This window comes from Mustela erminea, chromosome 9, assembly GCF_009829155.1.
Source record: "Mustela erminea isolate mMusErm1 chromosome 9, mMusErm1.Pri, whole genome shotgun sequence".
Classification (NCBI taxonomy): domain Eukaryota; kingdom Metazoa; phylum Chordata; class Mammalia; order Carnivora; family Mustelidae; genus Mustela; species Mustela erminea.
Window position 1 is genome coordinate 5,049,916 of NC_045622.1, and position 15,792 is coordinate 5,065,707.

At 37.2% G+C, this 15,792-nt stretch overlaps 1 protein-coding gene across 4 annotated transcripts in view; it reads left to right on the forward strand.

Moving 5' to 3' along the window:
* Window positions 1-15,792, forward strand: part of ELMOD1 (ELMO domain containing 1) — a 62,684-nt gene that overhangs the window by 38,483 nt on the left and 8,409 nt on the right. For 3 of the 4 annotated variants that reach the window (XM_032359022.1, XM_032359023.1, XM_032359024.1), the window contains 6 exons: window positions 857-986; window positions 6,996-7,129; window positions 10,054-10,122; window positions 10,620-10,643; window positions 13,513-13,563; window positions 14,810-14,943. In XM_032359022.1, the coding sequence (XP_032214913.1) occupies window positions 857-986; window positions 6,996-7,129; window positions 10,054-10,122; window positions 10,620-10,643; window positions 13,513-13,563; window positions 14,810-14,943 (542 nt within the window). The remainder of the gene's footprint in view (window positions 1-856; window positions 987-6,995; window positions 7,130-10,053; window positions 10,123-10,619; window positions 10,644-13,512; window positions 13,564-14,809; window positions 14,944-15,792) is intronic. The other variant, XM_032359025.1, reaches the window with a different exon arrangement.

Here is a 15,792-nt window from a genome sequence, read left to right on the forward strand (position 1 = left end):
ACATTCAGAGAAGACTAAGCGAGAGAGTAAAACATGAGAAACCCATGTCCTATGAGAGGGAACTGAAAGAATCCAGGATTTTTTTTTTTTTAAGCCTGAAGATCAGACTAGAAGAAAGAATCACTATCTTAAAATAAGTAGTCATGGCAGAGGAAGTTGGAAATAAATTTGCTCAGAGAACAAAATTTGAACTATTTGGTAATAGGGAAAGCAAATTTTGTTTCAACATAGGAAAAAGTATTCAGACAAATAGAGCATTCAGAATGTGATGAGAAATTTTATGAAGTAGTGAGTTCTTTCTCTTGGCATTGCCTCATGTGTCAGGGATGCTCCCAAGCATAGGTTTTCTTGTATTTGTTTCGATATTATTGTTCTGAAATTTTCCTTCCACTGTGCCCCTGAGAGCGGTCTCTCTTTCACACACACATTATCACCTATATTTTCTACATCTTACTTAAGTTACTGGCATTAAAGAGAGCCCTTGTTTTTTAAGCCATATTGTTACAACTTGGTTTAAGAAAAGGCCAGAACAAAAGGCAAATTTTAGCCAAGTTCTACAACTGCCCATTTGAAGCTTCAGTAAGAAACTATGCCTCCTCCACTCAAGTAAGAAGTAGTTGTGAGACCAATGCAGGAAAAGTAGCATTCTTTATTTTTCTGAGTAAACTAAATATGGATCTATGTCCACAAAAAGAAAAGAGAAACTGGGCTTTGATTAAATACATCACGTATGAGCAATTTCCTCAATATTATATAAATATGGAAAGTCCTATTGTGCACCCATCAAGTGAACTAATGCCAAAATGTATGTTTTGTTTTTCCTCATGTGTGTTTCTTCTGTTTTTAAACACCTTAGGTTGGGAATCTCTCTTCAGGCTTGCCTTCTGCAAATAGTTGGCTACAGAAACCTTATCGCAGACGTGGAAAAACTGCGCAGAGAACCCTATGATTCTGATAACCCCCAACACGAAGAAATGCTTTTGAAGGTTAGACCTTGAACACATTTCTGTGCTTTTCTTAGGTCAGCTAAGCATTGCCAAGCACCAGCTAAGTGCTAGACACTGTTATAAGAGGGAGAGTACAAAGATGAATAAGATATGGGTGTGGAACTGGTTGGCAAAGCCTACTTTGCTTGCTGGTTCAGATGTAGGAGGTAAATTCTTCATTAGAAAATTCATGTGGGAAGCTAAATGTAAAGCCTTTTTTTTTTTTAAATCTGAGAGAATATCAGAGGTGATTTCTGTGAATGCTCATATTCTGGCTTAGGTTTAGGCTATTTAACTGTATTGAAAGCCAGGAGGAGGAAGAGCATTTGTCAAAGAGTGACCTGGGATTTCCATTTATGACTTTTAATAGACATCAAAGAAGATGAAGTTGGTTTCTGCTTCAGCAATAGCCCTCTAGGGAAATTACCTAAGATCTTATTGCTGATTATTTATTCATGTAACTTGGAGAGTATCAGAAGAGGAGGTTAAGGTTTATATCTGGTTTATTAAAACTGTTAGAAGAACAATATGCACTTGTAAATACTTCTGGCTGTCAAAGCAAAAACTTAAATATCTTATATGATCTGATGTGCATCATTAAACACCAATAAAACCTGACCCCAAAACACTGAATTTGGAGTTTAAGAAATTAGGACCCAACCTTTAGAACTATTCATCTGAAATATTTTCTAAATTCACTCCTGAAAATAGATGCTTTTTAGGATGGAATGCTTCCTTGTCCTTTGCTAGAATACAAAAAGACACTAACAAAATTGCAAGAAAACATTTGTTTATCTGCCTTAACTTTATTTCATTGAAAAAATGTCAATAGGAGCTGTAATTTTGTGTGAAAGAGTGCTGTATTTTTGTGTGAAGGAGTCCGTGCTTTTGTGTATGTAAATACTTACACAAATGACTTGTCTCTGCTAATTAGTGCTATATCTGATATGAATCCCTGAAATTTAAAGAAGGCTCATTCTTAGAAGTAGTTTTTCTTCTTCCCTTTCTGCTCTGCTTAAATTTAGCTAACCTACTGGCTGAGCTTCATTTCCCGTTATTGCCTTTTTTATCGTGTTTTCTGATAGAAGTAGTCAAGTTCAATTAAAATGACCTCAAGGTGAGAAATAAGAGGTGAATGAAAGAGAAAAGTGGTAGAAAACTTAACAGAGTGGCCACAGGCAACTGAAGAATGCCTCAGAATGGCCATGATGCCTTCAGAATCAGTGACATCCTGGTGCCTGCTGTGCACCGTCTGAGTTGATCTGTTGTACGAATGCTGCACATTGTGGGTTTTCAACAAATATGAGTGAATGCATGAATTACTGTGGTTCATTAGATACTAAAAGTCAAGAACTTTTATGACATACCTTTTATCTGTGGTCATGATTTGAGTTTGTATGTGTTATTTTTTACTGGCACAACCGTAAGAGTTAAGCAAAGTGATGGTTGTTATCTACAGCTGAGCAAACTACAAGCATTTCAGTCCAGGTTCTGATCCACACAGCTAGTAAGTTATAAAGCCAGGGCTGTCCATTGCTGCCTTAAGCACTCTGAGGAAAGGTATCTTTTCTACCCTCAAGTATCTTGCAATCTAATTGGGGAGATACTATGCATCTACAAAATCACTAAACCTTAACCACAGAGCTCCCTCAAAATAGCTTTTGAATGTTTCCTATGTCCACCAACTTATTCTAACATTATCTCCAACTTGGGCTATTATAATAGCCTTATAATTCTGCCACTAAGTATTAGCTTCCTACATTCCACCTTCTAAAACACTGCTGGAGGGATTATCTAGTCACGTTATCCCTTAGGTTAAAAACTTAAGAGGCGCCTGGGTGACTTAGTGGGGTAAGCCTCTGCCTTCGGCTCAGGTCATGATCTCAGGGTCCTGGGATCGAGCCCCACATCAGTCTCTCTGCCCAGCAGGGAGCCTATTTCCCCCTCTCTCTCTTCCTGCTGCTCTGCCTACTTATGATCTCTCTCTCTCTCTCTCTCTGACAAATAAATAAATAAATAAATCTTTAAAAAAAAAAAAAAACTTCAGATTCCCTCTATCTGACAGAAGAAATCCCATGCATCTTAACATGGCATTTAGGACCCCTTTTATCACTGCAAGCTGTATCTCCTGTACCCACCATGCTCTGTCATTCACCTTGACCACAACAGGCTGTGTATCCCATATGCCCAGATATTTGCCCATGTTATTCCCTCTATTACCTATTATTCTCACAGCAAAAGTCAGCTCTTTTTAAAATCCTTACTCGTTCGATTTTGAAATCTTCTCTAGTCTCCCCAAGAATGCTTAGGAATGGGATCTTTATTCTCTTCTTTAGTCAATTCAAATCCCAATTCTGATAATAAAATCAATAATAATAAAACATTGAGAATTTAGCACACATTAATCATCACAGTAAATGTTTTGCAGCATTATTTCACTTAATGGTCACAATAACCTTGTGATGAGATACTGATATTATCCCCATTTTCAGGTGAGGAAAATGAGGCCGGGCAGTGAAGTGTTAGAAAGGGCTCCTCGCTACTGTACTACACTACCTCCCAGGGGAGAAACCATGTCTTGTTCCCGTTTGTATTTCAAAAGGCTAGCCTGTGGTTTGTGTTTATTTTTTTTAAAGATTTTATTTATTTATTTGACAGACAGAGATCACAAGTAGGCAGAGAGGCAGGCAGAGAAAGAGGAAGGGAAGCAGGCTCCCTGCTTCACAGAGAACCCAATGCGGGACTTGATCCCAGGACCCTGGGATCATGACGTGAGCCGAAGACCCTGGGTGGCTCACCCACTGAGCCACCCAGGTGCCCCCATGGTTTGTGTTTAAGGCCTGATCTTAGGCTGCTTCATTTTTAAAATGGGTAATAATACCCTTGTTACCTAGTTCATAAACTGTTTAGAGCAAGAGTCAGCAAACTAAAGCCTATGGGCCAAATCTTGCCTCCCACCCATTTTTGTAAGCGAAGTTTTATTGGAATATGTCCATTCATTGATGTGTGTACTACCTGTGGCTGCTTTTGTACTACAATGTCAAAATTAAGTAACTGCAACAATGACCATTTGGCAACCAAAGCCTAAAATACTTACTATCTGGCCCTTTACAGACAAAATTTGCCAACCCTTGATTTAGAGACTTTGGTAATATATTGCCATATTGTTTAAGTGCTTTGATTTATAAACACAGGAGACCATTATCAGTGCTTTTAGTCTTAAAGTATAAAAAGATTTTATGGATTTTATAATCATTCAAATATAGGGTGAGATGAAACTGAATAACATTACTTTATGTTCATATAGCACTGTTCATGTAAGTTATTCACATGGACATTTTTATTAAACATTTTCTAACCACATTAATAATAAAGTGAAAATTTTTTTTAAAGATTTTATTTATTTATTTGACAGAGAGAGATCACAAGTAGGCAGAGAGGCAGGCACAGAGAGAGAGAGGAGGAAACAGGCTCCCTGCTGAGCAGAGAGCCCGATGCGGGACTCGATCCCAGGACCCTGAGATCATGACCTGAGCCGAAGGCAGCGGCTTAACCCACTGAGCCACCCAGGCGCCCAATAAAGTAAAAATTTAAGGTGGAGTCACATACTTAATAGAAAATAATAGGAGTTCCTGGCTGTCAGTCACTTGAGCATCTAACTCTTGATTTCAGCTCAGGTCATGATCTCAGGGTCATGGGATTGAGCCCCACATTAGACTCTGCACCGAGCGTGGAACATGCTTAAGATTCTCTCTCTTGAGTGTCTGGGGTGCTCGGGGGGTTAAGCCTCTGCCTTCAGCTCAAGTCATGACCTCAGGGTCCTGGGATCGAGCCCCGCATGGGGCTCTCTGCTCAGCGGGGAGCCTGCTTCATCCTCTCTCTCTGCCTGCCTCTCTGCCTACTTGTGATCTCTCTGTCAAATAAATAAATAAAATCTTTAAAAAAAAAGAACAATTTTTAGCTATTGGTCTAGTCTGTCATGATACATGAAATTATTAAAATGGAATTTCTTTTTTAAGCATTATTCAAACTTTTTATTCCCCTAAAGTATTCATCTAATGAATGAGATTGATAACCTACCAATAGAAATCAAATGTTTGCTTTTGCCATTTCACTCCACTATGTTGGGCCCTGAGGTTACTTCAAATTATTGGCTAAATGTGTGTGATGAGCTTTACCAACTGTTTCCTTTGATTCTGGTTTTTTTCAATGTGGCAATAATCAAATCAGTTTCTAAATAATTTTTAAAAAGAGGACTTTTCGCTCATATTTTTAGTGCTCCTCTGTTGAACCCAAAAATTTTCTGTCCTGATGAATGCAGAACACTGGCAAATTCTCATATGCATAATATAAAAAGAAATTTCTTATATGCACGTTTGCTATTTTGCTTTTAAGCATGATAGATTTACTTTCTTCCCTGATCTTTTTCTCTCACCCTTTAGACTGCATTTACCTGTTAAGCCATTAGTATATTATATCCTTTGAATTGTATTTTTTTGGTTAGTGTTTCCTATCACTGAATATTATGTTCTATATTGTGTCAGATGTGAGAATTCACTATAAAGCATGCTGTTTCTATATTACTAATATCTGTAAGATTTAAAATTCATACATCATAGAATAAATAATATAGAAGTTGAATTATGTCCAAATACTAATAAGAAAATTTTTACATTTGTCTCTGTTTATAATAAAGACAAATAATTAATAGTCTAAAAGGTAAATCTGCTTATGTGCCCATCTCTATTTATTAGAAAGAAGAGTTTGAACATTATATTTATGCAGCTGTGGGTCTCACTCTTTCTCAAGTAATAGTATATGTTGAATCGATCTTTCCATAGAAAACTCAGGAAAACAGAACCAGCTCCTTAGACAGTAAATAGCATAGTGTTTGCAATTTGTATTTGCCATTTAATATATGCTAATTGGAATTAAAATTCTTTTGGGTAACTCTTAAAAATGATAACATACTTTGAGGTCTATTTATTCATTAACACCAGTGACCCTCCTTTGTCGAGTTATATGATGGTTATTTATTCTCACCTCTGCTACAGGTGAGAAATGAAACTCAAGTCAGTCCACTTTTCCTTTTGTTAATAATGCTATAAAAATAATACATGGCCTCAAATTTTTCCCTATTTGCCCCTTACCTTCATTCTCTTACATATTTTTGAGGACCTTTTGTGGGAGATTATGCAGTTATATATATATATATATCTTTTAAAGATTTTATTTATTTATTTGACAGAGATCACAAGTAGGCAGAGAGGCAGGCAGAGAGAGAGAGGGAAGCAGGCTCCCTGCTGAGCAGAGAGCCCGATGCGGGACTCCATCCTAGGACCCTGAGATCGTGACCCGAGCCAAAGGCAGAGGCTTAACCCACTGAGCCACCCAGGCGCCCCAATGCAGATATATTTTTTATCAGAAATTAAAACAAGGGTGCCTGAGTGGCTCAGTGGGTTGAGCCTCTGCCTTTGGCTCGGGTCATGATCTCAGGGTCCTGGGATTGGGCCCCTCGTCGGGCTTTCTGCTCAGTGGAGAGCCTGCTTCCCCCATCTCTCTGCCTAATTATGATCTCTCTCTGTCAAATAAATAAATAAAATCTTTTAAAATAAAAATAAAAAAGAAATTAAAACAGAAAGATGTAAAACACTAAAATATACAAGTACACATTTCATAGCCTCCAGAGTAATGACACTGTCACATGTAATGCAGCCTCTGGAAAATTCCACTATATTCTCATGAGAAGATGAGACAGAAACGGCAAATAACTTCCTAGTTTCATTATGAAATAGTCTTTACCTCCCAGACCCTCTGAAAAGGTCTTGGAGTCCCTTCAGGGAGTCTTCAGAACATGATGAGAGAACTGCTGTCAAAGATCGTTGAAATATGATCAAATCTATATTCGGCTTTGTACAGCTCCTCCTAATAACACAGTTTACAAAATCTGCCATAGGAAAGAGTGATTGTGTTTACATCAACAGGCTAACTTTCTGTCTTATCTGCCAGTTATGGAAATTCCTGAAGCCCAATACTCCATTGGAATCTCGGATTTCTAAGCAGTGGTGTGAAATTGGTTTCCAAGGTGATGATCCTAAAACAGATTTTCGAGGAATGGGACTTCTGGGCCTATACAATTTGCAGTAAGTAAAATGGAGAAGGTTCGTCTATTAAAAAGTGATGTCCTGGTCATGTGGAAATGACAAAGCTGAGTGAGTTATCAGTTCCAAAAGCCACTTTATAGACAACTCCAAGAAAATACTGAAGTCTTCTGATTCCTAAAACCTAAAAAGGTACACCTCTTCCTTTTCTTTGGCAAACTTCATTGTGTTTTAGAAGTGGATCTCAAATGTTTTTATTTTTAATTTTGTATTATGAAAAAATTTAAGTAGATACAAAAACAAATGGACAACTGTAAAGAACCCCCTTATACTGCCCAGGTTCAGTGATTATCAAAATTTTTAAACACCTGCAATGCTTATTTTTTTTTTGGCAGAAGTGTTAATGAAATCCTATACTGTCATTTTGCCTTCACATTTCAATTTGGAGCACTAATAAAATCAGTATTACCTTATACGAACCACAGTGCCATTATCACATCTAACAAAATTAACAGTGATTCCTTGCTGTCATCTGTATCCAGTTCATACAAGAATTTCCCAGCTCTCTCAAAAATGTCTTCTTAGGCTGATTTCTTCCAATCCAGTTCTATATGACTATCTACACATTGCATTTAGTTATTATGTCTCTCCCTGTCTACCTTCTCCTTTTGACCCCTCCCCAATGTCATAAACTTGTGCAAGACCCCAGATCAGCTGTCCTCAAAATGTCCCATGGTCTGGATTTTTCTGAAAATTGGAGGTATTCGGAAAGGCCTGAGGAAATTCAGACTGACATACGAGGGCAGCCCCCATTGTCCCCTGCTCAGTCCTACACTGAGAGGGATGAGAGGCATCACGGCTTGATGGCTGCTTTGTAAAGTCCCCCACCAGCCCTTTATCTAACCATTTCATCCTTCAGTGATCTTCGCTGGATCAGTTAATTAATTGCACAAAAAGTGCTTTTCTAATTCCGTGATGCCTCCCACAATTGTTGGCTGGAATTCTGTAAAAACTTGGTTTCCCTCATCAACTATGTTATTTACTTTCTCTAACATATAGGCAGGACAGATGCTCAATTTTTCTGTTTAGTTGCCAGTTATCAGAGAGAGGAGTTGGTGCCCTCGTTCTCTCATAGTGACCAAAAAAATTTTTTCTTATTCTTTAAATACCATTCTTTTGTTTTTAATCTTTTTTTATTTGTTATTTGACACAGAGAGAGTGATCACAAGTAGGCAGAAAGGCAGGCGGGGTTGGGGGGGGGCGAAGCAGGCTCCCTGCTGAGCAGAGAGCCCCATGTGGAGCTCAATTCCAGGACCCTGAGACCATGACCCAAGCCAAAGGCAGAGGCTTAACCCACTGAGCCACCCAGGCGCCCCTTTAAATACCATTCTTAAATCATGGTTCTTATATGTTCATCATGATTCAAATAACTGTGCTCATCCTTTTTTTTCATGTTTGAATTAATTCATACGGAGCCACTATTTTTCAAGCCAAAGGGAGTCTTTTCAGTGGTTCTTTGTGTTTTTTAGTTAGGATTCTATTAGTTAGGATACCTATGTATTTTTGTATTATTAATTTTTTTATTAACATATAATGTATTATTTGCCCCAGACACATGGGGTTTGTGATATGGTGAGTGCTGTGAAGTGGAAACCTATGTATTTTTAAAAGAAACAAAGCCTGGGACACCTGGGTGCCTCAGTCAGTTAAACGTCTGCTTTCAGCTCAGGTCATGATCCCGGGGTCCTGGAATCAAGCCCTGCACTGGGCTCCCTGCTCAGTGGGGAGTCTGCTTCTTCCTCTGGCTGCAGCTCTCCTTGCTTGTGCTCTCTGACAAATAAATAAAATCTTTAAAAAAAAAAAAAAAAAAAACCAAAAACAGAAGAAACTAAGCCTTAGTCATTTTTGATGCTCCCTATTTTTTCTCTAGATCTTTGCTTTTATTTAAAAATTGGGATGTTTGATAATCACCTATTCTTTTATGAAATGTTGTAAATACCACATTATTATATAAAATGAAATACTTTGGTTAAATTTTCTGAGAGAAAATTCTAAAGCTTGTTTTATGCTTCAGATTGATGTGGGAAATATATACAAGTCAAATTAAATAACAGATGCTAATATTTTATTTTGCTACTGTCTTTATGAAATACTTTTTATGATGTATTTTATAAGGTATATAACTGTATTTTTAAGAAATTTCATTGCCCTTTTTCCCCGGGGTAGAATTTTGCTTTTAGCACCATATTTTCCATTCATCCAGAATTCTTATACCCGTGAATATTCTCTAAGACAAATGTACTTGAAGTGCATCTTCTCTCACCTCCTCTACTCTCTTCCTCTCTCTCCCTTGGCTTCTGCCACAGCCCCTCAGCATGTCCCTTCGTCCACGCTGCTTCTGCCTTCTGATGGACCTCATCCTGCCCCTTCATCTATAACCCCTGTAACTACAAATATCTTAGCCCCCTGGGGAATGGCAAAGTTCATAATTAAAATTTCAAACCTGTGGTGCCTGGGTGGCTCAGTTAAGAATCTGCCTTTGGCTCAAGTCATGATCCTGGGGCCCTGGGATTGAGTCCCGGATTAGGCTCATTGCTCTGCGGGGAGTCTGCCTCTCCCTCTCCCTCTGCTCCTCCTCCTGTTTGTGCTCTCTTGCTCACGCTCACGCGCGCTCTCTCTCTCTCTCTCTCTGTCAAATAAATAAATAAATATCTTTAAAAATAAAAAGATAAAATAAAATTTCAGATGCAGTCAATACATTCCTAAATCTGTGTGGGTTTTACAACTACCCTATTATACTGTCATTACATCTGGAAAATTCTATTATGAAAAGCTGTCTGTTCCTTGGAAGAGCTGAAACAAGTAGAAATCTTCTGCTGGTGTCTACCTCTGAAAGCAAAATGGCCTGAAACTGGATTAAAATGAATGCATCCAACAGGTATGGTTTTCTTTCCCCCCAACCACAGGTATTTTGCAGAAAGAGACACTGCAGCAGCTCAGCAGGTCCTCTCTGACTCTCTCCATCCAAAATGCAGGTAATTGCTGAAAATAAAAGATGGATTAGGCTTATGGCTTCAGTAGGAAGAACTTCTCCTCTACAGATATTTCAGTGAGATTCTCAGGAGCACCAAGCCACCAGAAGTGGGGCTTAAAGCTCTTTCAAATGAGCCCTTTGGACAAATACTGAATAGGAGGGTTGAAACTTTAGGTACTTATTACAAGATTCAGGATGTTAAGTGGCACCGTTCAAGTGAGATGAGTATTTAAAGGGACTGATAACATCACTGGTGTCCAGAGGATTAAGGAGGTGGGCATGGAAGGAGAAAGCAGAGTCTAAAAGAAAGATTTCAGAGACAAAGGAGCACAATGGGGGAACAGAGGGGAGAATGGTGGCCATGAAGTCAAGGGCCAATTGAGAAAATCCAGAATGCTGAGGCTTTTTTATTTTCCTTGGTAAAAAATCTAGATTCTAAATACTCTGCATTTTCATTTACTTTTCTATATTCTTTTTTCCTTAACTGATTACATGAAGGGATATCACTAAAGAGGAAATAAGGTATTTTTTGTTTGCTTTTGTGTTTTGTTGCTTTTATTTAATTTTAGAATGAGTATGGGTAAGAATTTACAGAAATATAAATTCATGAAAATTTTTCAAAAAATAAACATTTTGCAACTTTTCAACTATTATACTTCATTATATTTAGGTTGTGTTTTAGTGAAGGAAAACCAGCTTAGACCAACCTAACAGAAAATATCAAAGGGCCTTTCTACATTCATGGCTGTACCTGATCGGAGACCCATGTTCAGCAGTTCACCTAATAGCTGAACATTTCACCACACATGCTCTGACCTCATCTACTGCCCAGAAAGGGATATTTTATTTGAAAGTTTTGTTGCATAGAGCAATTTTGTTCTTCTACTGATATTTCTGATTTCATTATTAAAAATAGTAGTTATTGCATATGAGGAGTTCTACCATTTTGCAGTCACACTTTTGTATCACTTTTGTCTCCTCAGCATACCCAGATCCTTGTTAGTGTTCATATTCAATAAATTAACACAAAATTTTATCATACCATTCTCAAAATCCAGAAACAGGCTAACTTTGCTCCCACCGCCTTATTAGTATACTTATTCAAGCTTCATTTGGCTACGTTCATTAAATTACACTAGGCTTTGTAAATTTGTATTTATAATCTTTTATTTATAAGATTACATTTTCATTTTCTTTACCTTTATTTGATTAAAACAATAAAATCACTTAGCTCTTTCTTGATATAGATATTACCTGGTTAAAATCAAGCTATTTTAATTTTTTTAACTGCATTTTCTGAATTGCATATTTCTGTAATATAGAGATTCTGAACGTCCTCCAGTTAAAACTCTCTGGGGAGTTTGTGTCTAGACTCAGGTATTCCTGGAAGAGCATCAGAAAAACACATGAACCCTCAATGGCCATTGGGAAATGACAATAAGCTTAAAATATTTTTTTTGATTAATCATTATAGGATGATAAATTTTAGCTGCAAGCCATTCTCAAAGCTACGCTTTGTAGTTTTATTTCTTGTGTCAACCATCAGAGAAGATATATTTGAGAGTTTATGTGTGAATACTCTTACTTAAGAAGAGACTACCCTGTGTGTGTGTGTGTGTGCGCGCGCACAGGCATATAGGTAAAGCCACCATGCTTTTCTCCTCAACCCACCATAAAATTGAGTAGATGAACTTCAAATATTAATCACTTCATATTGATGGCAACTGTCAGTAAACAAAAAATCCAAATGTTTTTAAATGCTACTATCCTTCGTCAAGGTCTAAAATAAGTATATATTGACCACTTGTGATAGCAACATGGGTTCTGTCAGGCTCTGAATACTTCAGATGTTGAGCAGCAACAGATATAACAAGGAAACTCCTGTCTACCCAACAGCAAGCATTATATACATCACTGTTATTGCCCTTGTAAACCTCCATCTGTTAAGTCCTGAAGAAGCTTGAGGGATATAAGTACATTCAATTTTAAGAGGAGAATTCTGCCTGCTGGATTGTTTGTTGTTGTTGCTGTTGTGTGTTTCTTAAAGAAAGGGATTCATTCCATTTAGTCCAGAATATCCTATAAGTGCTTGTGTGGAGGTCATTTGGCCTTTTATTTCCAATGCAGAAAGAGACTTTGTTTAACAAATACAGAGACACTATGTATTTATAAAGCTTTGTTAAGAGAAAATAGGTGCTTATAAATTTGTTTATTTAAAGTTTCTTAAATTTCACCCCTAACTCAGTTTAGTTCAGATATGAATCTTTTAAGTAAAAATCTAACTCCTTTTTGGCTGGTTGGCTGTCTGGTTTGTAGGCAGTTACACTTTCAAAAGACACGGCATATTTTAACATGAATGAAAGGCAGTTACTTTGAATTACCACCAGTCATTTACAGAGTAGAAAGTATATATAGTTAAATATCAATTTTGCATCATGCTTTTGTGGTCTTGTGCTGTGTGTATCACATGGGTGTGTAGTGGTTGCAACTTACTATAGAGAAACCTACTTAGATGGAAGCTTAATGTTCATAACTCTAGTTCTGAAATGTTATTTAGTTCAAATGCTAACCACATTTTTTTCTGTAAAATGAGGATTACATTATCCATAAAGAGGAGTGGAATATTGTTCCTGTTTACAAAGCATTGATGGTATGGAGTGGGGGAGAATGGGAAGGACTTGTGAGTCCACAAAGAATGCAAAGCAGTATTTTCAGAATACTTCTGTGATAGACCCCTTTCTACAAAGACTATCCAGAAGCTCAAATTACAAAATGGACTAAAATGGAACTGCTATGGTTTAGCTAGCTGTCTTACCTTAGACAGAGGAAATGTCATAACACTTGTCAAAACAGAGTTTTTAAAACCTATATATCCTTCCTTCCTCTCTCCCTGCCTTCCTTCCTTTCACTAGTTCACTACTTTATTCATCAATGAACATTTCTTTGGCATCTAAAGTGAGCCAGACATCACAAATAAGAATGAATAGGATAAATGTCATGAAATAAAACCAGAAGAAATGCAAGCGGGAATTATGAAAGAGCAAGGGAGCAGCATCTGGTTAGGAGAGACATACCAGGCAAAGGTTCATAGAGAAAGTACTGTTTGATAATCAATGACCTCATAAAAAAGTACTTTAGTGTTTCACCTTAAGGACTGTCTCCCACCGCTGCACTAAAGGAAATAGGGGATAAGTAGCAGGGCTTTAAATAATCCCATTTCTGAGCTCCACATAAATTTTACTGTAGATTTTTAATTGATAAAATTTAAATTGGTTAGTGTTTGAGAACTGAGTTATAGACATCTCTGCATCTAGTCAACAGTTTTAATATAAACCTTAAAAGAGAAATTACCAATTAGAGATTAAATCCTTTTTTTTATTCATTCATTTAGCAAATTCAGCAAAGCAGAGTGGGAGAAGAAAAGGATGGATAAAGCAATTGGGTGAGTGTGGGATTTCATATATAAAGATTGTCAGTCAGAACCTGAACCAGAAGAAAAAATGCCCTAAGAATACTGTAAAATATGACAAAATGTCCTGATAAAAATCCAGTTGGACTTTTAAAAGACACTGTTCATGTGTTTTTGGATTTATTTGTGGGATTCTATGGTACTACTTTCCCTTTGACCAGCTAACAATCTTTACAGAGCTCTAACTACATGGAAATAATTTTCAGAAATCCTCATTTATAATTACAATTGGTAGGAGAGGGCTGCTCAGTTGGTTAAGCATCCGACTATGTTCTCAGCTCTGGTCTTGATCTCAGGGTTATGAGTTCAGGCCCGGCATTGTGCTCCACGCTGGGTGTGGAGCCGACTTAAAAAAAAAAAAAGTGTATCTGATAGGGTTTTTTTTTAAGGATTTTTATCAAGTATCAGGTTATTAGATTATAAATTTACTTTAATAGTTTTTTTAAAATGCCCCATTTTATTAAGAAATATTTCTAAATAGAGAACTCCTTTTTTTTTTTTTTTAATGTGCTGGACTTACATTACCCAGAGACTGAAGACATCAATTCCATTTAACTTTTGGTAGCCATGCAGAAGAGGTACTAGGAAATATATTCTGAATGTCAAGATACTTACTTAAATTCGGTCTCATTTTGAAAGTAAAATATGATTATGGAAAATGTAGAAAATATAGGAAAGCAAAACCAAAAAATAACCCCTATATTATTCCTCTAACTTAGCATAGTAACATTTGGTGGCACTTCATTTTCACCCTCTTTTTGTGCACATTTGTAAGCATATAATAAAACATAGCTTGTTTCATACATAATGTTTCCAATTTAAATAGTCTTTAGGAGTACAGTACTTATTGGCTGTAATATATGAGATTACCGTAATTTATTTAACCAGTCATCTTTTTTTTTTTTTAGAATATCTGAATAGTTTCTATGTCTTTGCCATTATAAATACTGCTATAATGACTATCCTTGAGTATAAAGCTCTTCGTTTTAGATTTTGTTCTCTCATATATTTGGAAATGGAATTACCAAATCAAAGTATATGGACTCTTAATTCCCTTGGTTACATTACTGGCATTCTCAAGTTACAAGATTCAGGGTAAAGATTGGGTAGAAAGGGAATGGCACCCTACCACTCTGATAATTCTGCAGTAATTTAAAAATTAGGTGATTTTTAAATGCTTATGTGACACACAGTTGGTTTTGTGGTTTGTGCTTTGCAGGTATTCGTTTGCAATTGTGGGCATCAATATAACTGATCTGGCATATAATCTACTGGTGAGCGGAGCTCTAAAAACTCACTTCTACAACATTGCCCCAGAAGCTCCAACACTGTCTCATTTCCAGCAAACATTTTGTAAGTGTCCTATTGCTGAATTATCAATATAGTTTCTATGGAACATTCTCTGCATGGGGCAAAGCTGAGAGATCTTTGTGATTTGGCCGTGTGGGGATCTTTAAACTTCCCCTTTGGTTTTGATTTCGTTGTTTTCTCATTCCAATACCTAAAGTAATATTTTCAGGCACTGTGGATTTTTCTCTTTCCCAGCTTTTGCATGATATCCACTGTATCAGCTTCTGGCTTAGGTAGCTCTCTCCCTCTGATGCCGCATAGCATCGCACTTAAAAGAGTTCAGGTTCAGAAGACAGCCCAAGGTGACTCCCAGATCTATGTTTACCAGCCTCTCTAAGCCTCCCTTAAGTCAGGTACAAAGTGAGTCCTCTTCTCATAGAGTTGCTATGAAGATAAAGTGAGACAATGGATAAAAAGTTCTTATTAGCTCACTCCATAGTTAGTGTTCAGTGAACATTAGAAAGAGGAGATGCTGGTTTAGTGGGTGATACTGATGGCAGTGGGGCTGTCAATGGGATTACTTACCCTGCCACCGTGAGTACTGCTACAGAAGGAAGTATTAAGGAGGGGCATCCTTCAGGGTTACAGTTATACTGAGCTTTCAGAAGATAAAAACCGAGACTATATGACAGAGCCCTGGGATGGTATTTTCTATTCTTAGAATCCTAAAACCTGAATGTCACACCCTTATGGGCCACATACAGACTGGTTTGGAGGAACATGGAAAGATGTTCCAAGTCACCAGGCAACCCAGGCAATTTAAAGGAGAAATGTCATTTAAACTATGCTTATTGCTCTGAGGGCCTTGTACCCAGGCTTTCTTAGAAATTTTCTAAGAAAATTTTAGTTTTT